Raw genomic sequence first — 26,436 nt, 5'->3', positions numbered from 1 at the left:
CTTTTTATTGCCAACTTGAAAAATTAGTGGGGGGGCATGATTTTTTTTTCAAAATAACAAGTTGTTTTTTCCAAAGTGTACAAATAAGATATCTGAAACCAGAGGAAATAACTTGTCTAAATTGATACGTGCGTATGAAAGGGGCTTTTAGCTTCAATCAGTCATATCAAAATTTACATGCTGATAAGCATTGTGGCTGCAGTTAGCATGGTTTACTTCTGTATCACAGAGAAGTTACTTGGGTCACAGACTGGACTAATCTGGAATGTTTTGTTTTCTCTTATTCCTTTGGTCGCATCTTTCTCTAGGTGCTGTACCTCCTCGGTCAGTTACAGCAAAGCCAAATGACAGAGAAGCAGTTAGAGGAGTCCATCAGTGAAAAGGAACAAAAGCTACTAAGCACACTAAAATATCAGGTAAGGTAATGAAGCAGAGGTCTCCAGAGCAGTGTTCTGCAGGTCTGACTAAGACTTTTTTTAACTACTGGAGAAAGAAAGGTCTCTCATGACAGTGACCTACTGACTTTTCGCCTTATTCTTTGTATTTGGGGTATTTAGAATTTAGTCATAGTTACTGTCATCCCATTGCTCATCGATTTGTTCAAGCGGGCACCAGTAACGTCTCTCATTGTGAGACTTATTGTTACTGTCTTTGGCATATCCAATACGCTACAGGTAGCTTGCCAGGCTCTGCCGTGTGGGCTCGATACTCTCAGTAGCTTGCAGGGCTCTCCGAGGGGGGCGGAGGAATCGAACACGGGTCAGCTTCGTGAAAGGCCCTACCGCTGTGCTATCTCTCCAGCCCAGAATGTAGTCACATGTAAAATAATTTTCTTTGAAGCATAAAAGCAACAGCATATACTTCATATTTCATTTTTGGGTTTGGGGGAGTTGTTTTATTTTTTTGTTTGTTTTTGTGAGGGTTTTGTTTATTTGTTTGTTTGTTTGATTTTGGTATTTTAGGCCACAGTCAGCCATGCTCAGGGCTTACTCCTTTCTCTGCATTCAGGATAACTCCTGGAAATGCTCAGGGAACCATATGGAGTGCCAGAGATCAAACCAGGGTGGGGCTGGAGCGATACTACAGCAGGTAGAGCATTTGCCTTGCACATGGCTTGCCTGGATTCGATCTCCAGCATCACATGTGATCCCCTGAGAGCCACCAGGAGTAATTCCTGAGTGTAGAGCTAGGAGTAATCCCTGAGCATTTCCCCTAGTGTGACCTAAAAAGCCAAAAAGTGAAAACAAAACATCCAACCCTAGTTTACAGTGCCCACTGTACTAACTCACCAGCCCCCATTCTATATTTTGAAGCCTCTTGGTTTTTTGCCTTAACTATGAAGTTCAAGCTCTAGAGTTCAGAAAGTAAAATCAGAGAGACATTAAGCTGTCTCTTCCTTAGCCTGTTCTTCTGATGTTTATACAATGCCTACAGCCTACATTTTTTTACAGAGGCTGGGAATTTCACACACTTGAGTAGCATGTGGAACTCTGTTTTATCCAACTTATAATCTTTTTTTCCTGAACCAACAGTCTGTTTTCTTTAGGGTTTCCACCTTCTAGCAAAGAAAAAACCAAGCTAAGGTTGTATGCATGAATCCAGATGTCTTTAGTGCCAAGAACTTTATTTAAGCATATTAGTGTAGCAAATAAACCACCTGGTCTTGAAAAGAGTGAACAGAAGTATCCATAAACTTCAAAGAAACAGAACTGCTCTGTGTGGATATCTTAATCAGTTTCCTAACGTGAATAGGACTTGCAAGGGTAGAAATAGAGAAATAAAGACCGCGTATAGAGTGGAGGCCATGATTCCAAGTGCTGTCAGGAGTGCTTGGAGTGTTGGAACAGAAGTGGCATTCTGGACACCTAGGAAGTGGTGGAAATATGGCATTCGTCTGGGTGCCAGTGCCTGCTGTGCAGAAACCATCTGCTGCCAGCAACTTGGCAGCACTGTGTTTTCCTCTATGTGAGTTATTTTGTAGCCCACGTGTAGTGCCAAAAATAACCCTACCTATCACTGCCACTATCTGGAAATAGGATGAAGAACTTCAGAAGATGCGAGAAGTATGTGCCCAAAATCAACAGCTTCTCCGAGAAAATGAAGTCATCAAGCAGGTAATGAAACTCGCTACCCATTTAATAAGCCTGGGAAGACCCTGTTACCATGGAGGCCAGCCATTGGGAGCATTACTGAGTATGATGATCTGACTCTATTTTATAAAGTTTGTATTGAGTTTCCATACGATATAAATATGTATGTTTAAAATGCAATGAATACTTTGTGTGAGGGGGTTAGAACACTCTGAATGTTACTCAAAGTACCCTGTGGTGGCAGGGATTGAACCTGGGCCTCCTGTATGTAATGCTTGCACTTCAGCCCTTTGAACTGAAGTTCTCTGCTCCCTAAACACGTTTTTAAAATTTGCTGTTTTCTTAAATCTAATACAGGTCTTGTAAATTGAATCCTCCAGTCTAGTAATACCTGCCTGACTTTACTATGGTTTTTAATTTTCTAGGTATAGTATTGAGTGACCTTAGATCTGCAATATTTATGTTTTAGTCATGAACACTCAAACTGCCCAGCATGATAGCTTTTTTCTGTTCTTTCAAATAGAAACTGACCCTCCTCCAAGTAGCCAGCAAACAGAAACCTCATCTTTCTCAGGATCACCTTTTATCTCCAGAGTCTTCTTTTGAATATATACCACCTAAGGTAAATTGCTTACTTCCTGTGATATCTGGCATAGCCTACATTTAAGATGAGTGTGCTAAAATCCTTTGTGTTTGGTTTGGTTTTTGCTTTAGTTTTTTATTTGGAGGGGGGTTGTTTGTTTCATTTGGTTTGGTTTGGTTTGGTTTTTGTTTTGTTTGGGGGGCACACCGAGCTGCGCTTACTCCTGACCCTGTGCTCAAGGAATCGTTTCTGTCAGTGCTCTGGGGACTTTATACAATGTCATGTGTAAAGCAAGCTCCGTACCCACTGTATTATCTCTCCTGCCCTAAAATTCCCTTTTATAAGAGGCTGGGAGTTAAAATTCTCAAATTCCAATGTTTGATTTTCAATGGCATCCCAAATAAGATTATAGTATATTTTTTATTATTTATTTATTTATTTATTTTGCTTTTTGGGTCATACCCGGCGATGCACAGGGGTTACTCCTGGCTCATGCACTCAGGAATTTACTCCTGGTGGTGCTCAGGGGACTATATAGGATGCTGGGAATCGAACCCGGGTCGGCCACATGCAAGGCAAACACCCTACCCGCTGTGCTATTGCTCCAGCCCCAAGATTATAGTATAATGTTAATGTGCGCAGGCATTCCCCTTCCCAGAAGATTGACTTTTTAGCCATGTACAGGCCTTATGTAACTGAGTAGGAGGAGGAAGGGGAGGAAGAGAGTAGGAAAATGGAGCAGTGTTCAGCTGTCCATCCAAAGAATCTTCTGACATTATGAGTCCACCTTTCCTCCCTCAGATGTCTCAGATACTGTCCCTTCAGTCTGTCTTTTCAAAGACTCTCTGAGGCCAAAGGCTAAAGCAAATTTTCCAAGTGGGGTATATCTGAGGGAGCCTAAGGTCTTTGATCTGATCATTTAGTTGACAGCAGTTACTAGAAAGATAGACTCCATTTGATGTTTTTGTTTTTATTTATATTAAATAACCATTCCAAACCTTTTTTTCTTAGCCCAAACCATCTCGCGTTAAAGAAAAGTTTCTGGAACAAAGCATGGACGTTGAGGATCTAAAATATCATTCAGAGCATTCTATGAATGAGCCTGAAGACAGTGATGGTGATACTGATGATGGGAATGATGAAGAATGGAAGCCAACAAAATTAGTTAAGGTGTCCAAGAAGAACGTCCAAGGGGTATGAGGCAGTTTTCATTTCCGTCAGGGGTTCTAATCCTACTCTTCACTGATTATGGGAATATGCAAGCCCCTTGTCCTATACATGAGCCTCTGGATCTCACTCAGAGATGTGGGCTCCTCTGAGGCGGATTCATTGCGTCAGCTCTGCATGGAAGTTGAGACTAAATAGAAATGGCTGCCTGAGTACACAAAGGGGGTGTCCCTTGTGTTTTCATATTTTTACAGATCTAAATAGGTTCTCTACCATTTTATTGAGGCTGTTTCAAAGGTGATTCTTCACATTTTATAGACGTTTGTAATGCCCAAACCATCCTCATCTATGTTGTTATCAGCATCACAAAAGGTACCAGGAGGTATTTATTTGCATTTTACAGATGGATCTGATCCCCACAGGGGAGATATGGCCTTGCCCCTGGGATGTTGACTTAGTTGGTCTTAGGTGAGACCTTTTTGAAAAGCTCCCCAGAGATTTCTTATGAATGGGTAGGGCTGAGAACTATCAGATTATCAGAACCCAAAAATTCTTTTCAGCTCTACTTCCCACTTTAAATAATCCCTCTATCACAGTAGTTTTTAGCAATGCTGTTGGGACGTGCTGGTGTGTTGCCAGTAGTTAAACACTTACACACATACATTTGGATAAATATACCTATTATGTGTGTCATTATTCTATAATAGCAGTACCAGGTGTTTGTCTAGCCTCTGCTTACTTGTAAATTTCTAATAGGACAAAGCACAGAACCTCACAGGATAGCACATTGTATTTTACTAATAGCTAGAAAGTTGTTCCTTGTTGAGTTAATATGTGCCATTCTATGAATCATTGCAATGCGTCTTAGCTATATGAAAGTCTAATTGTTCCCCCTTTTCACAGACTTTCAGGTATATTTTCATATTCTTTGAATAAAAATAGAAACAAATTAATAGGCTAATAGAAAAATTTCTGAGGTATTTAGATGAATATGTAAATGTGAAAAGGACCATAACTAGCCTATAGCTATTAATAGATCAGTATCATCCTGCTGAGGAATCTCTAGGACATATCAGAGAACTCCAGGTAGTTTGGGGCACATTGGTGGTGGTAGAGGTACATAATTTTCTTCATCGAAATCAAACATTTGCACTACTGTAAATAAATTATGCAAAATAATATCAAATTGGGGGTGTGGGCCACACCCATGAATACTCAAGCTACTCCTGGCACATTGCTTGAGGGTTGTGTCTGGTGTTACTTAAGGGATCTTATGGTACCAGAGGTCAAGCCAAGATTTAAATTAAATTTTTTAAAAGTTCCTATCATATGGTCCAATAACCATATACATAAGAATTCAGATTATGGGGATTAGTCATTGGTATGTAAAAAGATTTATTCATTCAACATCAATTTTTCAGCACCTGTGTTTCAGGTAGTTTGTGGAAGATCACTGCCTTAGTGAAATTGAAGACAATCTTTGTAAAGAGGAATACTAGCAAGAGCAAGAAAAGATCATTTTAGTTGATTTGGATAATTTTAGAACAAAATAATACGAAGTACCACTTAGTACTTTTCTTAGTCCTACTAAGGAAAGGAATACATGAATGCTTTAGAAGAGGCCTCTCTGATAAGGAGGTCCTTAGCTCTGAACAAAGTGAAGGAGTAGGTCTGGAAAAGAACATTTCAGAAAAAAAGGAATACCAAATGCAAAGAAGTTGGGATCAGGAATCAACTACACTTGCCAAGAAACAACCAAAAAACCAGGTGTGGCTGGAGTGTACTGCAGAACGCGAGAGCATAGTGCCAGGTTAGGTTAGAGAATTATCAGGTTGTGGAGCTCCTTGTCAGCCCTGACTTAGACTGTATTTACAAGACTTAAAATGGATTTATGTACTAAGCTATTCATTGTAACATGACTTCTATTGTTTTTCAAAACAACCTTAAGGAAGGCAGTGGAGATTGCTCACAAGGCTAGTGTAAATGCTGAACTGGGAGTGGCCCCACTGCACATCACCAGCCCAAGCAGCATTGCATTGCATGACAGCCACACATTGGCTTTGGTATTTTAAGAGTGTCCCCTAGACCCCTGAGCACCGCTGGGGAAGCACCTATTGAAAAAACACAATCCCAGGGGCCAGAGCAATAGTACAGTGGGTAGAGTACTTGCCTTGCACGCCGAGTTCCATCCCAGCATCCCATGTGGTCCCCCCAAGCCTGCCAGAAGTGATCCCTGAGCACAGAGCCAGGAGTAACCCCTGAGCACTGCTGGGTGTGCCTCCAAAATAAAACAGCAGAAAACATAATCCCAATATCTAACATGGGAACTGGTTCAATAAATTGATATCTACCCATGATAAAATACTATATTTTGTAAAGTGGTATATATTACTCTTATAATCAGAAAAAGTTGCAATTCTTTTATATTCACAGCTAAAGAAAGGGTGATGTTCACTTGAGGCTTCTAGGCCAGGCCTCATTAGTGGTACTGATATGTCCATTACAATGGAAGTGTTTGTCTCGATCTTCTTCACAATAAATCATGCTACGTCTGGAAAGCTACGCTCATTTTAAAATGTCACAAAGATGAACTTGGACAAATTGATGTGTTGTCAAGGTGGTGGGGATTCTTGGAAACTATGTCATATGATGAATCATTGAGAACTAGATATATTTAGCTTAGGACAATTTGAACAGAGGGGCATAGGAAGTGAAAATTACACTGAGGGTTTGAGCAATTATGTTTAAAAGAAGGTTAAATGCTTGCATGTCATTCTCGATAGCACAATTAGATCCTGTGGTCAGGAGTTATATAGAGAGCTGCTTTATATGCAGAGTGCCTCCCTGCCCAAAAAATGGTTACACGGAAAGTATTATGGTTCCAGGATAAACAGATCATTAGTAGACAGATCATTAGTAGAGATGGAGAGAAGGGCTTTATATAAAAATTCAGACTTTAAATGGTTGCTGAGGTGTCTTCTGATTCAACTAACTCTTGAGTCCTGCTGCTTAAGTTCTTTACAAGCAAACTGTCCTGCCTTCTTCCACAATTTCTCTCAGAACATCAGTTTCTGTAGTGATGGTCACCTGCTTCTATCTTCTTTTGTGAACACATAGGCACTGTGAATTCCTGGGTGTGTGAAAGCAAAACTCTGGTTATCAGTTAGGTGGTTTTAATAACATGGAAAGCATTCATAACAGTGCCTGGCACACATTGATGTCAGCTATTGCTATTGCAGCCTTTTTTGTAAGCGTGGAATGTGGGACTGTAGAATATATGAATTATGTCATGTTCATAGAGTAAAAATTAATGGAACTGGAATCTATAGGATACCACTTATGTAAAGTTTATAATCATGGAAGATGATTTTTTTCATTAAAAAACTAGCGCTAAAAGGCATACATGGAAGAATAGTAAACACTTAGTTGGGTATTTACCAATTGGGTGGGGAGGGCTTGGGCCACACCCAGTGCTGCTCAGGAGCTGCTCTTGGCTCTGTGCTTAGGGGTCACTCCTGGCAGTTCTTGGGGAACCACATGTGGTACCAGCCACATGCAAGGTAAGCATCTTACCCCCTATACTATCTCTAGCCCCTGTAATTACTGAATTTAAGAGATGTTGCCCAAAGAGAAATAGGATCAGGAAAGTGTACACAGGAGATGTCAGTTATATCTGTATTTTACTTATTAAGTTGGATTTGGGAACATAGTGGATTTTTAAAATTATGGTCGAAATATGAATATACCTGGTAAAAATGCTACATACCTGCCTTAAAATAGGAGATATTGTTTCAAATGGAGTCTGACTGATCCAGGGTACAATGAAACAGTTGTCCCCCTTGACTTCTGACCTCCCAATTTTTGCCTGACTACACATAAACCATATCTTGGGGAGAACCAAGATGCCAAACTTATATTTATCCTGTAGTCATTTTGCTTTCTACTTGTAGGACATAATTTATACCATTGTAATATGTTTGAATTGTCATTCCTCTATCTTACATGTTAATCATCTCTTACAGTTTTCATTGTTAGAGCTGACAAACATCTCCCTAGTAATCCAGTTATGAGATGTTGTATTTTATATATGTGGAAGTACTCTGAAAACTTAAGGTGATATAGAAACAATTATTTCATATTGGTAGCACTGCACTGTAGCACTATCATCCCGTTGTTCATCAATTTGCTCGAGCGGGCACCAGTAACGTCTCCACTGTGAGACTTTTTTTTTGGGGGGGTCACACCCAGTGATGCACAGGGGTTATTCCTGGATGTACACTCAGGAATTACTCCTGGTGGTGCTCGGGGGGACCATATGGGATGCTGGGAATTGAACCCGGGTCAGCCGCATGCAAGGCAAATGCCCTACCCGCTGTGCTATCACTCCAACCCCTCCATTGTGAGACTTGTTACTGTTTTTGGCATATCAAATACGCCACAGGTAGGTTGCCAGGCTCTGCTGTGCGGGCAGGGTACTCTTGGTAGCTTTCCGGGCTCTCCAAGAGGGACGGAGCAATCAAACCCAGGTCGGCAATGTGCAAGGTGAACGCCCTACCTGCTGTGCTATCGCTCCAGCCCATTTCATATTAGTAATTTATTAAAATATAGAATGATTAAAATGCTACAGAAAGTACAATTGCTTTAATCCAAAGCTACCAAGCAGTTGCACTCAGTTCTTAAATATGTCTAACTCTACTTCCATCACGCTTTGAGTTTTTCACTTTGCCTATAAAATGACTTTCAAAGGCCTTGCATTACTGTGGTGTCCCTCTTTTCTGCCTTTAAATTTTATTGTCTCCAAAAGAAAGTGGATTTGTCTGGCATAGCAAATTTCATGATGATTCTTGGTGATTGTTGATCCATTAGAGAAGAAAGGACTAAGGAGATGGAATCTTGGTAAAGTTAACAGTACTTTCCTTTTCTTTATTTTTGAGTAATGCTTACGGAATAAAGAGAAGGCCCTTTCAAGCTGTCCTTTAACCCTTTCAGCAGTCCATCTCCAAATCTGTTTTTGCAGTGTTCTTGCAAAGGCTGGTGTGGGAACAAGCAGTGTGGCTGCAGGAAGCAGAAGCTGGCCTGCGATGCGGACTGTAGCTGTGACTCCACTAAGTGCCGGAACCGGCAGCAAAGCAAGGTAGGATCACTGTTGTTCCCCTTCACTAGTTTGCACGCTTTCATTCTTTCTGTTCTCAAATCTGGAGTCTCCTGAATACTTTCCTTCCTTTATTTGCCTTTCCTCTTCAACTAGAAAGAGATATTTCATTTCTCGGTCCTTCCTCGCTACTAGCAGGCACGCACATGCACACACATACACACACTCAGAGAGAGAGAGAGAGAGAGAGAGAGAGAGAGAGAGATTTCCTAGGAATCTGATCCACCCCTTCCTCCTCTCACCCTTTTCCCGCAACCTGGGCTTTAAAGTTTCTTTCTGAAGCAGAAACTAGAAAAAGAAAAACAGGCCTTTACAGGCATAAATCAGGGCTGCAAGTGTAAGGCCTGTGTGCTAAGGTGGCAGTTTCCAGGAAGGGAGTTAATCCTTCTGACATCTTGAGACATGAATTACTTAGACCTTCTCCATGGGAACCAGCTATTCCATGGTTCTGGGAAAAGACCCACTGGAACTTGGTCTGTGGTCTAATAGTCTCTGTTTTGAGCTAAGCACACTGTAGCGATGCCCTTTGTATGGATCCCAGGAAAACAACATGTTCCTAGGACGCAGGTCAGCCAGAATCAAGCAGGCCAGATTCTCATGCGTGCTTAACCCTAGCTGGGCCTGAGGCATTCTTTTATAAAGAATCTCAGTCCCACTGCTTTCTACATAATAAACAGTAATTCTGCCAAGCTAGGCTAATAATCACTTAGTTTTTGTCTACGTGTAAATGATTTAAAGAGACTTCTCAGGCAGACAGCTGGGCATCTGAGGCCTAAGGTGGCAAGCTAGAGATTTGACTAAATAAGAACGTTGAAAGTAGCAAGGACCTTAAGGAGTCTCTATTCCCAGGATTTCTGAAGCTTTGTAAAGTGCCCCTAGCAGAGGAGTTAAAGCTGCCTTTCTTTGATCCCACCACAACCAAAGCAACTTGTTATTTTCTTGGTTGGGTGTTTGAATATTTTGGTTTGGGGGCCACACCTGGCAGTGCTCAAGGGTTGTCCTTGATTTTTTCTCAAGGATCACTCTTGGCAGTGCTTGGGGGACCATATACGGTGCTGGAGATAGAACCAGGTTGTCCTCATGCATGGCAAGTGCCTTGCCTGTTGTATTATTTGTCTATTTTTTTCTTATTTTCAAATCAGGCTTCCTCTTATCATTTCACTTGGAAAACCCACAAATCTCCTTCTATGCTTCAGAGAAAGAAGCTAAAGTCTAGAATGATGCCCTAGTAGCTATCACTACCTCAGGAATCTTGCCTCTTGATCCATTTCTGTTACCTTAGTAACACTTCTCCCCTGCCTCAGTTTCCTTCTTGAACAGAAAGACGAATATATACAGCCCCCACAAGGCTGCTAAAAGACTAACTGCAGACCTTGAGGAGGGGATAATCAAAGAAACGACCCAGGTTTGTCATTGTTTCCGACTTTGCCTCATGCTGTGCCTGTCCTCTGCTACTGAGCCACCCACTCTTGTCCCCTGAGGCTGTGCCAAGCGCTGCGACTTCCCCCAGTAATTTCTCCGTTAGATCACTACAGTGAGAGGGTGGAACCCCACCCTGCTTGGAGGAGAGCAGAATGACTTTGGAACCTTGGTTCTTACATTTCTAATGTACCTGTATGCTTGATTCTCAGGATACCTCAGGCACTGTTGAACGAACCCAGGATTCCGAAGGCTCCTTCAAACTTGAGGATCCCACAGAGGTGACCCCAGGATTAAGCTTCTTCAACCCCGTCTCTGCTACTCCCAATCGCAAAGTAGGTGGACCATACTGAAAGAAGGCATGTACAACTGCATTAGCCTTTCTCTCTGCATTGAGCATGACAGAGAGCAGTGGGAGAGTGGGAGGAGGCAATAAAGGTACCAGCATAAGCCAGAGCAATCTTGGTGGACACCCTGAACCATTGGGAATGTACTAAGCATTTATATTGCAGGGGCTGAGCGTCTGCCCCTCCCCATGATGGAATAATAGGGCCTGGGGAGATAATACAGCAGGTAGGGTGCCTACCTTGCATGTGGCTGATTTGGACTCCATCCCCAACATCCCATATGATCCTCCAGGCACTGCCAGGAGTAAGCACTGATCACTGGTATGGCCCCCAAGGAAAAAAAATCAAGCTGAAATAATATGTCTGCCTCTGTCCTTTCTAGATCTTGAAGGAGATGTGTGATGTGGATCAGGATTTGTTGAAGAACACAGCTCCAGTTGCCTCTTCCTTTGACCTCCCAGGGTCCAAAACTGCAGCCTCAGAAGCCCAAGAAAATAAAGCTCCGGGAAAGAAAAAGAAACGTGCTCTGGCCAGCAATACCAGCTTCTTCTCTGGCTATTCCCCTATTGATGAAGAGAGCCACTGAAGCGAGACTTGTCAGCTCTGCCCAAGAGGGACTCGGGAGAGGCTTTCAGATAGCAGCCCGAAGGGGCTTTTAATTATTCCCGCAAATGTCAGGTTTCTCGCTGTTGGACAAAAAGATACTGAATATCACTGAAAGATCGGGACCCTGCATGGTATTTGACACTCGGCCTGCAGCCCGACACTACTGTTCTTTTCACCGGAAAGGTGCTAAGCGGCCTGCTGAAGAGGCCAACTCCTGACTAGCAGGACTCTGTCCCCAGTCGAATCTAGCTCTTTCTGACTGTGTTGTAAGCAGTTAAGGCTCTTCCCAGATGAGGGTGAGCCTGAGGCTTTCCTATCTGTGGGCGGTCTCAGCTTCACGGCACCACCTCTCTAGGGTGTAGTGCCCATCTTTCATCCCACTTAGCAGTGGTGGACTGGGGGGTCTCTCCTTGTCTTGACTCTCTAGCTCAGTGCTTTAACTCTCCTTCGGTTGTCTTCACTGTTTCTTGCCGAAGCAAATGAAATCTTTTCAAATTTTAATGTTAAATGAATAAATCGTAGTGAATCTACTGTCTGGAAATTTCTTTCTGTACTTAAAGGGAAATAAAATGTCAACTTGTGTCCCTCGGGTCCAGGGTATGCTATTAAGGAGTACTGAAAGTTCCTGTACCTTCTGTAGGGATCCTTGTTATTCTCAGGGGAATGTGGGACATTGTGTGTCATTTCACACTACTTTGCGGCCTTAGGAAATTAGAACAATGCCAGCAAGTCCAGTGGATTGTAGTACCTATGAGTACTCCAGATTTTGGAAGAAGTAACCACATTACTCAGCATCTCTCTGTGCCTGCCACAGTTTAATTTGCTCCCCACAAAAAGTTCAACCATGGGCCTAGGTTCAATCCCAGGCATCCCATGTGGTCCCTAGAGCCGTAAGGGGAGTGATTCCTGAGCAGCACCAGGTGTGGCTCAAAAACCAAAAACAAACAGTTCAACCTAGATAGATACATTTCTTTATTTTGCTGATGACACAAAGATATAAAGCGGCCAAAATAACTAATCTTAAATCACAAAATTAGAAAATAAAGCTACAACTTAACCCATGTAATATTCTAACACCAGGGCTACCGTGGGACCTGCAAAACTGGGTTTTATCGCTCCTAACACAGAAAGCCACCTAAGCAACAATGAGTTTTCCGTGGCAGAAAAACTTTTGAGGGGCTGGGGTGATAGCACAGCAGGTAGGGTGTTTGCCTTGCACGTGGCCAACCCGGGTTTGATTCCCAGCATCCCATATGGTCCCCTGCGCACTGCCAGAGGTAATTTCTGAGTGCAGAGCCAGGAGTGACCCTTGTGCCTCACCGGGTGTGATCCAAAAAGCAAAAAAAAAAATCTTTTTTCTTAAAAGAGAATAGCAGAGTATTTTGGTTATTGTTTTGGTTTGGTTTGGTTGGGGTGGTATTGTGGGTGAAACACACCCAGCTGTAGTATGCAGGACAGAGTCCTGGATCTGTGCTCAAGGGTCACTCCTGACATCGCCCCGGGGGACCATGTGCAGTGTCAGGGGTCAAGCCAGGGTCAGTCACATGCAAGGCAAGTAACTTCACCCCTGTACTCTCTGGTATGGAGAATGACAGTTGGTAACTCTAAACCATTCTGCAGGATTGCAGAGTAAGGGCTTTTAAAGGAATGGGAAGGATTTTGAGCGCATGAAAAGCCTGTGGAGTATAGCGGGGTCATATTTTTCTCACAAAATTTGTTTCATATCATACTTGCTCAGTGGTTTACATTCCAGTTTATTTGGGAGAGACCAGTTTCCTAACTTGATCCATTTTGGGATCCAGGAACCAAATGTTTGGTGGAAAGACATACACCAGATAGCCGCGTGTCATTAGATTACAGGGGCTGTTGGGCTGGAGCGATAGCACAGCGGGTAGGGCGTTTGCCTTGCACGCGGCCAACCCGGGTTCGATTCCCAGCATTCCATATGGTCCCCTGAGCACCACCAGGGGTAATTCCTGAGTGCAGAGCCAGGAGTAACCCCTGTGCATCACCAGGTGTGACCCAAAAAACAAACAAACAAAAAAGATTACAGGGGCTGTCAATGGGGCTGTATTGCATGCCAGGTTCATTTTCTTTCAGTTCAGACAAGGGACAACAAAATGACACTGGTAATACCAAGCCTTTCGGGCACGAGTTTCCAAGATTCTCTTAACAGTTGCTTGCCATATCACTGATGCGGGACCTCAATACAGTACAGGCCGTCTGCTTTCTCCTTTGAAAACAGGGGAGCCTGTGGTTTCCTCCTTACTATGCAGCAAGGTTCTCCATCTCCTTAAAGCTCAAAGCAGGGCAGCCCTGGAATACCATCTGCAGGCTGCCAGCTGATCTTGCATCCTTCTAAATGTCTAAACCCTGGGTTTTGTGTTTGTACTCTAACTCTCAATCCACCAACCCACTCAGGCGAGCCCCCAGGACTCAGCTCCAAACAGCCAAGCTCGTCAAGACGCCACCAGAGATTCCCAAACAAAGTAAACTGAAGCATAACCTGCTGGAATGCAGCCTCCTGGAGGACTGGGTGGCCCAGTAGCTCTTTCTGGCTTCCTGCCAGCGAGCAGCCCGGCTTCTCTTTGCATTTTAATGTGGAGTGAGCCAGGGAACTCTGCCACTGGCAGCGAGCGCTTCTGGATACAATGGCAAGCCAGGGGGTGGGGGGCAGCTCTTGGCCTAAGAGACAGTCTTCCTTCACACTGTTTCAAAGCCAGTGCTGCACACAGCTCCAAGGGCTGGGGGAGGGGAGGACTGAGCATATCCACCCGAGAAAACAGCCTTTCCCAGCACTGCTTCGTGCTGCTGCATTAGTCAAAAGTACAGAGAGGAGGCCCGTCGAGGCAGCCCGCAGCGCCTCCAGGAGCCCTGTGGTTTGGCATTAAACTGACTAGAACATGCCAGCTAGCCCTGTCTTGCTCCCGTCTCTGGTCACATTCCCCGAAGCCTCTTATGTTGACCCTAACATATACCTCAGATGACTCTTGGAAAGAGCCTTCTGCAGAAAGAGAGACACAAGTGGCCGTGCCTAAGGACTGAGCGCTTCCTGCTGGGCTGCTGGGGGAGAGGGGGATGCTCATGACAGGAGGGCCTGGGAGAGCCCCTGGTCCAGAAATGGGATCACCTGCTGCCCTGGACGTTTGCCTGCCACTCACTCCTTGAGATACCTTGCAAAAGTGGGAATGGAATCCCAAGAGGGAAAAGCTGATGAATCAAGGCACTGCTCCCAGAGAGTTAGAGACTACATGCTAGACTTACACACACACACACACACACACACACACACACACACACACACACACACACGCCTTGTGTGCTGGGGACTGGGCCTCTTCTCACAGCCAAGTTACCAAGTTGTGTGCTGGCCTCCCCCAGCTTCCCGCCCATCTGCCCTCCTAGTGCCCTTAGCCCTCGCTTCCCTGAGCCAGGACAATACCCCCGCAGTGGCTGAGAGGGGAGCAGGCGGAGGGCCAGAGGGATGGGAAAGGCTGCACAAAGGAATTCCTTGCTCCCAAGCCCCCCTGACTGGCCAGCCGTGAGTAAAGCAGCCGAGCTGCTCCCCACCCCACCCCCTCCCTTCCCATCTCCCCACTGGGCTGGGCACAGGCCATAGAGCAGTCTTCTGAGAGGACCCGCGCAGCTTCCTGTAGATGGCAACAGTGCCACCTGTTTGACCGGTGGGGCTGAGCCAAGGACTGGAAGAGGGAGGAGGCAGACACCTCGCAGAGGAGCTGGGCAGCAGTGCAGTGCCGCGCAGAGAGCAGAGTGGAGCTGCCAGCCGCTGAAAAAAAAGGTGTGAGGGTTGGGGACGGCCGGGGGTGCCTGCAGGGCTGGTGGGGGTGAGCGGGGATGGACTCCAAGCAGCAGAGCCCGGGCCCAGGGCCTGAGCAGCACCCAGACTCCGCTCTGCTGAGTGGGATTTGCACATTACTCAGCCTTTAATCCCATTTTACAGATAGCTTCTGGCGGGAGGTGGAATGCTGCACGGTAGGGCCTGTGCGCCAGGGGCCGGGAGCGAGTGAGGGGCGGTGGGCAGTGGGGTCGGGGCCCAGGGCAGGCCGCTGCAGCACATGCTGGAGATGGGAACAATCAAGGGCCTCCATCCATGTGGGGTGCCTTGTTGCATGGAAGGGGGCTCAGGAAGGGAAGAGGGCGCCTTCCCCCTAGCTCCGACTTCCTCCCTCTCCGCTCTCTCCCCTAAAATCCCTCTTGCCCCAAGGCCAGGATGGGCGCAGGGCGGCAGTTTCAGGAGTAGCCACACCCTCGCTCCAGGGGTCTCGAAACTGCAAGGCCCCTAAGACCCCCTTGTCAGGGAGCCCCCAGGACAAGGACTCCTGCCCCTGAGACCACACACACTGGACGAATATCCCCCACCCCGGGGGGGGGAGGGGGAGGCTACAGACTCAAACGCCATCTGTAAATCTCTCTGGGCCCCCACGCGTCCATGCTCATACCAATGGCACACCCTAGCACGCATGTAGAATTCCAGTCACACACTCAGCCCGCAGAGACTCAGCCTGGGCCAAGGCCCAAGGTAAAGGGATCCCCTCTCCCAAGACAGCCACACCCCCTCCGCACACCTTTGCCCCGCATTTGTTGTACTTTCACCAAAGCCAACTCAGAGGGTGGGGCCCCTGCGATGAAATGGGCTAAGGCCAGGAGTGAGTTTCTGGCTGGGGGTTGGGGGAGGTGTCTGGACAGGATGACTGGGCAGGAAGCGACAGGACTGCAGAGAGGCCTTGCTTGGTTTCCCCACGTGTGCGCTGGGGGTGAAAAAAAAAGCTTTCTTTAGAAAATTGGTTGTAACCCAGGCAACCTGCTCCCCTCAACCGCCCTCCCCCCAAGGTGGAGACTGAGAATCTTCCAGTCTAGGCTTTGTGATGTCTGCAATCTCTGTCACCATAGCAACAAGCCAGTTTACTGGGCCTCTCTTCGCCCCGGGTCAGAACTGGAAGCTCTGCTTCTGGTTCTTTCAGTTTCCGGAGGCCCCGGGCTCAGGATGAGGCCGCGTCTCTCGCGTCTCTCGGGGCCAGATCTGCCTTGACTTGCTCAACTGTTGGCCCCACCTTGGGCAATTTCTCCAAGCCCACACCCCAGGCAAGCCCTTCAACCCTGTGCTCAGAGTGGGATGCAGTTAAACGGGGGCAGAGTCGGGGGAAATAGGTATGCCCCCAGCCAATAGGGAAGCCCACTGGCGCCTCGCTGACCTGCTCCATATCCCCCAGGCTTCTCCTCCCCCTCCGCCAACCTCATTGATTACAGTACTTGGGGTCCACCCAGGGCGCAAGCCTCTGCTCTTCCCCGGGGTTCCTCACGGGCATGGGGGAAGGAGACTGGGATCTGCCCTCGCCCAGGGGCCCTGATGGCCGAGTGTCGCTTCCCCCAGGCCCTCACCATGGCCGAGTCCCCCGGCTCCTGTTCCGTCTGGGCCCGCTGCCTCCACTGCCTGTATAGCTGCCACTGGAGGAAGCGCCCCAAAGAGAGGATGCAAACCAGCAAGGTGGAGTAGGGATGGGGGGAGCTGGAAGACCAAGGCAGAGCCTGGTTGGAGGGGATGAGAATGCCAGGATGCTCAGAGGCAGCCCGGGGGAAGGGGCTTTCTCTCCTCAGGAAGAAAAAAATATCTCCCTCCAGTATGGAAGAGCTGCCTGCAGGGCAGCCCGTCCCCACGCCTGGCAGTGAGCCCTCCAGGAGCTGCCATCCGTTGGGGTCCTGACTGGAAGTTGGGACCAGCTGTGAGCTTCTCTCCTGCCCCTTTGCAGTGCGACTGTTTCTGGTTTGGCCTGCTCTTCCTCACCTTCCTCCTCTCCCTGGGCTGGCTGTACATCGGGCTCATCCTTCTCAATGACCTGCACAACTTCAATGAGTGTGTCATTCCCCCCCTCCCTTCCGGGCCGTACCTGTCAACCTCCCCACCCTGGGACCCCTGGGTTCTCCGGAGTCCCCAGCCCTGCCCAGCTCTCCCACTCCCCAACGGCCTCAGGAAATCCCTCTTTGAAGTCTTCCCAATACTTGGAGCCCCAGGCCCCAGGGGTTCCCGTCACCTCCTTTCCATCTTCATCCTAGATCCACTGCCCACCAATACCCCTTAGGCCACTGCTAACTGGCTTTCCCCACCTCAGACACTTCCTTCTATGCTTCCACAGATTCCTATTCCACCGATGGGGACACTGGATGGACTGGTCCCTGGCATTCCTACTGGCCATCTCTCTGCTGGTCACATACGCATCCTTACTATTGGTGGGTTATGGTGGTCTAACACCCACGGCAGCCCTTCCTTCCTGCTCAGTTCTGCCCAGCCACTGAAGGGAGGGGAGATTATTTAAGGGGGTATGCTCCTGGGATACCTCAGTGACCCCTCTCGGTGTTTTATTACTCCCACCACTCTGCTCCCAGCTCTTGGCCTTGCTCCTGCGACTCTGCGGCCAGCCTCTGCATCTGCACAGTGTCCACAAGGTACCGTAGGGATAGGAGGGAAGGAGAACTGGACCACTGGGCGCTGCACTTTTGCTTAGTCGTTCACAGAAACCCTCGCTATTCTCCTCCTGGCCATGAGCTCAGAGTCTGAAGCTTTATTTGTTTTGGCTTGGTTTGGTTTGGGAATACACCCAGCTGTGTTCAGGGCCTACCCCTGACACTGTGCTCAGGGATCACTCCTAGTGGGGCGGTGGGAGGGGGGACGGTAATGCAATACCTGGGATGGATCCCAGGTTGGCAAGAATCCTACCCATTGCACTAACTCTCTGGCCACCATAGGGTTGTTTTTTTTTTGCCACCATAGTTATCGAATGGAAGAATAAAATGGTGTGTGTCTGTGGTGTCTGTGGAAGGAAATGTCTCTGTCTGCCTAGAGTGAGGGGATTGGCCACAGGGCTAGTGGCCGTGAGCTTAGATTGCCGTAGAAGGCGTCCACAATTCATCTCTGGCTCTCAGGTGTTGCTGCTCTGCATTTTGCTTCTTGTGGCCACTGGCCTTGTGGGACTCGACTTCCAATGGCGACAGGAATGGTATAGTTTACGTCTGTCACTGCAGGTGAGTGACCAGATTCAGATCTAGGTGGGAGCTTTTGCCGGCAATCAACGCCAGGACATCATTTTCCCCCCTTAGGATCCCCAGGCTGCAAGTAGCTCCGAGCTCTGAAAGCCGGGTTTGAGGTCGAAGGTAGGGTTCCCTAGGAAGCAGACCTCTCCCCAATCTGTTCTTATGCACAGGCCACAGCCCCATTTCTTCATATTGGAGCAGTTGCAGGAATCACCTTCCTGGCCTGGCCTGTGGCTGATACCTACTACCGTATCCAACGAAGAGGTGCCAACTCCATCCCTCCACACACGCACACCCCAATGGCTGTCCCTGCTTCTGCTTCCTGCTGCCTGGTCTCCTGGCCCCGCACAAGCTGCTTTGTGCCTCTAGCGCTCATGTATAACCCCTCTCTCCATAGTCTATCCCCCCCAATCCCCACAGGTCCCAAGTGTCTGCTACTGCTCCTATTTTTTGGAATTTCCCTGGCCATCTACCTGGCCCCCTTATGCATCACCTCACCCTGTATCATGGAACCCAGAAACTTACCCCCCAAACCTGGGCTCGTGGGACACCGAGGGGCGCCCATGGTGAGTGTGGACAGAATGATGGCAGGGTGGGGCGGTGGGAACCAGGCCTGTGGGTTCCTAAGGACCCTGGCCATCCTCGCTACTTCATCACCAATTCTCTTTCCTAGCTGGCCCCCGAGAACACCTTGATGTCCCTGCGGAAGACTGCAGAATGTGGAGCTGCTGTGTTTGAGACTGATGTGATGGTCAGGTGAGGGAGGCTGAGAAGGACAGAGCCGGGAGCTCTGGCAATGATGACCAATCTCAGAATTTGGCCCCCTGTTTTCGTTTTGTTTGGGCTTGGGGGCAAGACCCAACTATGCTCAGGGGTTACTCCTGGCTCTGTGCTCAGAGGTCACTCCTGGGAGGAGTGGTTCGAGGATCATATAGAATGCTGGGGATTGAACTCAGGTCAGCTGTGTGCAAAGCAAACACCCTACCTGCTAACTACCGCTCAGACCTCAGAGCTTGGCTCTTTGACCTTTCTTCTGCCCTCAGCTCCGATGGAGTTCCCTTCCTCATGCATGATGAGCACCTGCGCAGGACCACAGATGTGGCCTCTGTTTTCCCAACCCGAACCACCACCCACAGCAGTGACTTCTCCTGTGCTGAACTGAAGAGACTCAATGCTGGGGCCTGGTTCCTAGAGGTGAGGCCAACCTCTGGGAAGAGGCAGCCATGATGCTCAGGGCAAAGTTCATTTATAGATAAGGCATTTGCTGAGCCCTATGCTGGCTAATAAGTGACAGTTCTGCCCTCAAATCACTCCTTCTACCTAGCAAAAGAACGAGCCAAGGCAACAGGCTATCAGCATAGCAGACTGATAACACTATCTTTCCTCTGTCGAGGAAGAGAAAAGTCACTCTTTGGCAGTGTGGGTGTGGGATGAGGATGTGGAGGTGTGAGATGCTTAAGCAGCATATGAAGTGAGAGTGGTTTTGAAATGAGCCCAGCAGAAACAGGAATCCTAGACAGAGGGAAAAGCATATTTAAAGCCCAGAAGTATGAAAAAGTGTTTCCGGAGAACAAAATGTAGCTCTATAGAACCAAGGAGACCAAATTCATGGAAGTAGTGGGAGGGGAAGTTAAATTGGCCCCGAGGCCAGCAGTGCTGGTCCATAGTTTGAAGTTTGACACAGTGGGAGTGGGGTATCGTTAAGAGAGAGGAGACCGCTGTGACAATGATAGTTGGAAATGATCGCTCTGGACAAGAACTGAGTGCGGAAAGGAGGTAAAGTGATTTACACGATAACCTATTGGTACCTGTATTGCCAACCATAATGTCCAAAAGAAGAGAGAGAGAGAGAGAGAGAGAGAAGAAAAGTGCTTGCCATAGAGGCAGTTTGGGCCAAGGTGAAGGAGGGAAACTGGGAATATTGGTGCTGGGAATTGTACACTGGTGAAGGGATGGGTGCTGGAACATTGTATGACTGAAACCCAATCATGAATAACTTTGTAACTGTGTGTCTCATGGTGATTCAATTTAAAAATGGCCCAGAGGGGGCCTTATAGATAGTATAGTGGGTAGGGCGCTTGCCTTATCTGTGGATGACCTGGCTTCACTCCCTAGCACTGCAAATGGTTCCTAAGAGCAGAGGCAGGAGTAAGCCCTGAGCATCACCAGGTGTGGCCCCAAAATCAAAAAGATAAAAAAGTTGTTTTGGTGTTAGGGCCATACCCAGGGCTTACTGTCGTCTCTGCACTCAGGAACCACCCCTCGTAGGTCTCAGGGGACCCTATGGAATGCCAGAGATCAAACCTGACTCGGCCACATGCAAGGCCAGTGCCTTACCTGCAGTACTATCTTTCCACCCTCCCTTCTCAATTTAATGAAAAAACTAGTCAGGAAGGCAAATGTTCAGTCTCTGAGAACCACAAGCACAGACTTCACCCCTATTCGTGATGGAAAATATGGAAAGGATATTTTACTTTCTCGGTTTCATCTCTTTTTCTAATTGCAAAAGTAATACATGGCACTTACAGGGTAGCTCAAAGGGGTGAAATTCATACTCTGCATGCAAGATCCCCAGATTCTATTCTCAACAGAGCATGCTTCCCTGAGCACCACTGTCAGCACTGAAGCCTGAGCACTGCACTGCTTCAAAAATTGATGCGTTTCATTTCTTTGATATTTTTCCTTAAATAAAAATAATTAGGTTTAAGCTAAAAATAACCGAGTCTCCCATAATCCAACCCCTTGAGATAGTCACTGTTGATATTTGGGCATGTAGTCCACATATATACAGAACTATTTATATTGACATACATGTGTTCACACACATATAACATTCATATTGCATAAAGAGGATCACACACATTATTTTGTATGTTGATTCTGCAACCATTTCACTAAGCGATGATATATCACAATGATTAAGAGCAAGGAATATCTGAATATAAATCTTTGGCGAGAAGGGGGGGCGGAATTGAGACACACCCAGTAGTAATTGGAGCCTACTCCAGGCTCAATGCTATGAAGACACTCCTGGCCATGCTCAGTAGACCATGCGGTGCAGGGAATCTAACTGGGATTGTCTTCATGCAAGACAAGTACCTTAACCCCTAAACTATCTCCTCCAGTCCACTAAATATTACGTGGGGAGATAAAACCTAGATCTCATGCAAGCCAGGTATGTGCTTTACTGTGGAGCCACATCCTTAGCCCTAGATTTGAATCTTTTTTGTTTTCGTTTTGGATCATAAATGGCAATGCTCAGGGACTACTCCTGACTCTGCACTCAGGGAGAACTCCTAATAGGGTTCGGGGTACCATATGTGGGGCTGTAGATGGAACCCAGGTCAGCTGAATGCAAGGCCTTACCCACTATACTGTCTATCCAGGCCCTGGATTTTAATCTTGACTCTATCCCCTGATTAGCTGTTTGAGCCTGGACAACGTTCCTTATTCTCTCATCTGAAAACTAGGAATAAGACTAGTACCCACCTTGTAGGATTATTGGAAGGAATACATAAATACATAAAAACACGCAACGTACTATTAACATTGCCTGGAGTGCAATAAATACTTGAAAAGTGGTAAGGGATGTAGGTGCGGCCAAACAGGGGGCGACAAGTTGGAAGGAAAGCCAGAAGTGTCTGTGAGACAAAGAAAGAACTTTCCTGGAAGAGAAGGGGATAGGAAGCTAGGAGGGTAGGGGCAGAGTAAGGTGATCAACGCTCTGGAAGAAGGCCACAGTTTGGAGGAAAGACCCTAGCTCAGAGAAGGGTGGAAATAGGACCCCGGGTAGGGAAAATGAGTGAAAATGGTGTGCATGGGTGGGGGGCTTGTTATGGTCTTGAAATTATATTGCCATTCTTACAGAGAAACCCCTTCTGGGAAGCCAAGCAGTTGTCAGTCTCTGACCAGATAGAGGCTGGGAATCAGACAATACCAACACTGGAAGAGCTACTGAAAGAAGCCGCAGCCCTCAACCTTTCCATCATGTTTGATTTGCGCCGTCCTCCACGAAACCACACATACTACGACACTTTTGTGAATCAGACACTGGAAACTGTGCTGAGGGCCAGGGTGCCCCAAGCCATGGTGATATTGCCAGGACCCCAAGTTTCCCTTCTTGCATGCCTCCCCTCCTCTGGGCTATGGTATTTGCTCCTACCCCAGGACCCCACCCCAGCTCACAGTCCACACATCTTTCTATCCCTGTCCTTGGTCTCCAAAGACCTTACCCAGCATCATGCCCATCCTCCCTAAACTACAGGTCCTTTGGCTACCAGATGAAGACCGGGCTAGTGTCCAACAACGGGCACCCAGAATGCGCCAGATATATGGACAGCAGGAAGGCAACAGAACGGAGGGAACCCTGTTTCTGAACCTCCCCTATCAAGTACTGCCAGACTTGGATATCAAGTAAGTACCAGGACAAAGGAGCTAAGGGGATCATGTAAGGCTGAATGGTGGGGAATCATCAGTGTAGTGAGATAATGCATTCATTGTCTCATGCAGCAAACACTGATCAAATGTGCTGTGTTCAACATGATTTATTGCAGGCATTGGTATGTGAGTGAAAGAAGTCATCAATAAATCACTGAATGAAATATATGCAAATAAGACAATAATAAGTGATATGAACTTAATAGAGCAGGGAGATACAATAGGAATGGTTGCAGCTGATGTGGGGCCCCATAAGGAAGAGTGGTTGAAAAGGTGGTGTCTGAGCTGAAGGTTAAGACGCTACACACAAGATACTAATAATGGAAAAGCTGCATAAAAACAGGAACGGCAGCTGAATGAGCAAGGCAAAGACAATGAGAGGTACACAGAGGACAAACTGGATATGATCTTATAGACCGTGAAAAGAGTTCTAGCTTTCCTTCTACAGTCAAGAATACAACAGACAATAGAGCTAGAGGGCCAGTGGACAGTGTGGGCGATACAGCAAGAGGTGAAAGAGGACCACATACAAGTTTGGCCCCAAAAAGTGAAACAGGGACTTCAAAACATGATTGCCTATTTTTCTTTCCGTGTCCTTGTGAACAGATAGAAAAAGAAGGAGACTGAAGTGTAGAGAGAAAGTACAGCAAATAGAGCCCTTGCTTTGCACAAGACCAAACTCATTTCTATCCCCAATCCCACACTTGGTCCCCTGAGGTCTACCAGGAGTGATCCCGAGTGCAGAGACAGGACCAGCTCCTAAGCACAGCTAGGTTGGGCCCAACCCCCTACCCCAATCAGCTGTTAATTTTCCAAAAGACATGAACTGATCATGAACACATTAAAAATAAATTGAGGATCTGAAAAGTCAAAGATATTGGTCCAGGTATACGAAAATAAAGTACAAGCGAGAGAGATATAGATCTCTATATTCAGGGCCCTCCATAAAGTTCACTTGTACAAACGCAAGAGAAGAGACACTGGCATTGACAAGAATATGTGTGAAAAAGACCAGAGTTCAATCGAACAGTATGAGTCATCAGTGGCATTGCTTAAGATTAATCGGACACTCTGATAGTCATGCCTTTGTGTAGGCAGAGTGCCCAGAAGGAGGAGGAGTTTAGCTCTACTCAAATCCGGTTCAAGCCCACTGGAGATATCATGTTTGGACTGAGGTCCATACTTTAAAAGGAATCTTGATATAATGTACTGAGGTCAGATTGGAGAAGTACAGCGGGAAAGGGAATAATGGCCCCGATCCTCAATGTGATGATATTAGGAAACAGGGCTTTGGGGTCTGTAGAAGAGACGATGCAGTGTAACATGTTACATGCAGTGTAACATGTTCTTGAGACCTCAGAAGTTCTATCTCAAGACAGAGGAATCTCATGTATGTAGCCCCATAAAGCAGAGCCACTAGGATACAAAGTTCAGCAAAGCAAATCAAATCACTCTCGTTCAGGGCTTGTGAAGCAAAGGTAGACCAGATCGGTCTTTGGCAGTGACGCTATAGATTCCAACCCCGATAAGGCGCCGCCCTCCCATGCCTTATGACCCATGATTCTGCATGTTCACCCATTTCTTTCCCGCTTCCACAGGACACTGCACCAAGATAATGTTTCAGTGAACTTATTCGTAGTAAACAAGGCTTGGCTCTTCTCACTGCTCTGGTGTGCTGGGGTGGATTCGGTCACCACCAATGACTGCCAGCTTCTGCAGCAGCTGCGTTACCCCATCTGGCTTATTGTGAGAACTTCGGGACTATCTCTGTCCTTTCCCTCTCTTCCCATTCCTGTACTTCCTTAACCAGGTCCCCCCCCCCTTATTTCCCTTTTTGTACTACCAATTCTGGCCAACAAGGACCTTTTCATATTTCCACAGCCCCCTCAAACCTATTTAATGATGTGGATTGTTACCAATTGCGTGTCCACCCTTCTGCTTTTGTGGACCTTCCTCCTCCAAAGGTGGGTGTGTGGGGGCCTCCCGTTCTTTGAGCTGTTATTCTCCCCACAGTTCTAGTTCACATTCATAGCTGCTGGGGTGTGGGGTGGGATTTGGAGTTTAGTGTACTTCATTTCTTGGAGTTCCTCAGAGCCATCCATGGAAATGAAATTAGCTTCAACCTGGGAAATGCAAGTTACAGGAACCTCTGGTCAAAAGGTTATGTTTGAAGATAGCTGAACTAATCATGTGAACTTTCTCCCTACAGGAGATGTGCTAAGGAGAGAGAGAGAACTGGTAAGAATGTTTTCCCTTCCCCTCATTTGTTTCCTCTGCTCATTCTTTCCCTGACCCAATCCACATAATGTCCTCCCTCTGTTCCCCAAACCCAGGCTTAGAAACTGCTGTGCTGCTGACCAGGATCAACAATTTCCTGATGGAGTGAATATCCTAACCTGGCCCTGACCAACCAAAATCTGAGGCCTGCCTGCGTTGGCCAACCGCAAGGAAGGGGGAGAAGCTGAGGTGGAGAGGTTGGTGGGGTTGGGAGTCAGGATATGTCAACAGGAGCGTCTGACCTTTGAAAGCCCTCTGCTCCGAGGGGGGGCATGTTGTAAGCTTCACTGGAATCTGCTCTCTTTGAGGTAGTGTTACCTGAAGTAGTTAGGAAAACAGTGACTCATAAGAAGGTCCCCAAGGAAACTACAACAAAAGAAGTGAAAAGGAGATTGCCAAAATAATGTTTCAGACCTGTCTGCCAGTATTCTTGCAGGGACTGCATGGATGTGTCAGGGATGGGGCAGCTGGACCAGTGACTGAAGATGAGAAAAAAAAACTGGGACAAGTGTAAAAGGATGGGGAGATCAACGCTACTCCGTTCTCCATTTGCGTCTCCCCTGGCCCCTTCAATTTAGCAGCATTCCTAGCTCGAGCCTTGGAAGTTAAATCTTCCATCTAGCCATGTAATCCCCTGCCTTCAGGTGGCTCTTAGCTGTGCTCAGCATTTTTTTCCAAAACAAGTTGGCTCCTGTATCTCGTGTGTTAATCCGTGACTCTGTTGATGATGTGTGATTCAATGAATGTGATTGTCACTTGGTCACAGTCTAATCTTTTCGGTGGCGGGGCTGGGCAGAGGAAGCGGCGTCCATTTGGGATGGTGTGTGACATGCGAGAGATCATCGTGGGGGAGATCCATGGGGTGGGGAGTGGGAGGACGACCTGGGGGGCAATCCAGAGGCCTTGCCCCCAGGGCTGTCCCTCGTGGCTGTGGCTCGGCGCTCAGTCTTGCGCTGTAGCGCCACCTGGTGGCCACCTGCCCCGAGAGGCGGGCCGCCTCGGTCGTCATAGTGACGTACTTGCTGGAAAAAAAGAAAAAAAAAAAAACAACTCCCCTTTCCAGCACCGTTTGGAGACCAGTGTCCTTGACTCGGAACCCTGAGGGCATGGGACGATGTTCACATGTTTTCCCGTGGCTGGCCTGGTGCCCGACCCTGCCAGACTCCTGAGAAGCAACTTCCCCGGTGTGTTTGCTGCTCGTAAAACCCTGGACTAAACAGCCAAAGGGTCGAGCACAGTGCTGGGAGCAGGGGAGGGGGGGGGGACTCAGGCATTTTTTTTAAAAAGGTATTGGGGGGATAGGAGAGGACT

The 26,436-nt window shown here is 47.2% G+C and overlaps 2 protein-coding genes across 5 annotated transcripts in view; both read left to right on the top strand.

Annotated features, from left to right (window-relative positions):
* KIF4A (kinesin family member 4A) overlaps positions 1-11,861 on the top strand; it is a 173,626-nt gene extending 161,765 nt beyond the window's left edge. The window contains exons 24-30 of the mRNA XM_055121514.1: positions 309-416; positions 2,037-2,114; positions 2,614-2,712; positions 3,685-3,867; positions 8,858-8,974; positions 10,624-10,746; positions 11,141-11,861. Coding sequence (XP_054977489.1) covers positions 309-416; positions 2,037-2,114; positions 2,614-2,712; positions 3,685-3,867; positions 8,858-8,974; positions 10,624-10,746; positions 11,141-11,344 — 912 coding nt within the window. The 3' untranslated portion in view covers positions 11,345-11,861. The remainder of the gene's footprint in view (positions 1-308; positions 417-2,036; positions 2,115-2,613; positions 2,713-3,684; positions 3,868-8,857; positions 8,975-10,623; positions 10,747-11,140) is intronic.
* A 3,029-nt stretch (positions 11,862-14,890) lies between these two features.
* GDPD2 (glycerophosphodiester phosphodiesterase domain containing 2) lies at positions 14,891-25,885 on the top strand. 4 transcript variants are annotated; one of them, XM_055121556.1, is made up of 17 exons: positions 14,891-14,905; positions 15,021-15,163; positions 16,757-16,870; positions 17,133-17,236; positions 17,517-17,610; positions 17,767-17,826; positions 18,304-18,402; positions 18,582-18,675; positions 18,832-18,977; positions 19,085-19,167; positions 19,455-19,605; positions 22,279-22,500; positions 22,676-22,824; positions 24,447-24,594; positions 24,730-24,812; positions 25,058-25,086; positions 25,182-25,885. In XM_055121556.1, exons 3-17 carry the CDS (start codon positions 16,766-16,768, stop codon positions 25,232-25,234), a joined length of 1,620 nt encoding a protein of 539 aa, XP_054977531.1. In that variant the 5' UTR covers positions 14,891-14,905; positions 15,021-15,163; positions 16,757-16,765; the 3' UTR covers positions 25,235-25,885. The 4 variants fall into 4 exon arrangements, with proteins under 4 accessions (XP_054977531.1, XP_054977533.1, XP_004615813.2 ...); XM_004615756.2 differs by lacking the exon at positions 14,891-14,905 and having other exon boundaries at positions 14,960-15,163; XM_055121557.1 differs by lacking the exons at positions 14,891-14,905; positions 16,757-16,870 and having other exon boundaries at positions 14,963-15,163.
* The last annotated feature ends 551 nt before the right edge of the window (positions 25,886-26,436 follow it).

This window comes from Sorex araneus, chromosome X, assembly GCF_027595985.1.
Source record: "Sorex araneus isolate mSorAra2 chromosome X, mSorAra2.pri, whole genome shotgun sequence".
NCBI lineage: Eukaryota > Metazoa > Chordata > Mammalia > Eulipotyphla > Soricidae > Sorex > Sorex araneus.
Note: the sequence above shows the minus strand (reverse complement) of the source record. Positions and strands in the feature narration are given on the sequence as shown.

Bases quoted from the DNA above. Each gene is read 5' to 3' on its own strand.
- GDPD2 (XM_055121556.1), top strand. From the start codon at position 16,766: ATGGCCGAGTCCCCCGGCTCCTGTTCCGTCTGGGCCCGCTGCCTCCAC. The intron at 22,501-22,675 runs GTGATATTGCCA...CCTAAACTACAG, and splicing joins CCAGGGTGCCCCAAGCCATG to GTCCTTTGGCTACCAGATGA. The intron at 24,595-24,729 runs GTGAGAACTTCG...ATATTTCCACAG, and splicing joins GTTACCCCATCTGGCTTATT to CCCCCTCAAACCTATTTAAT.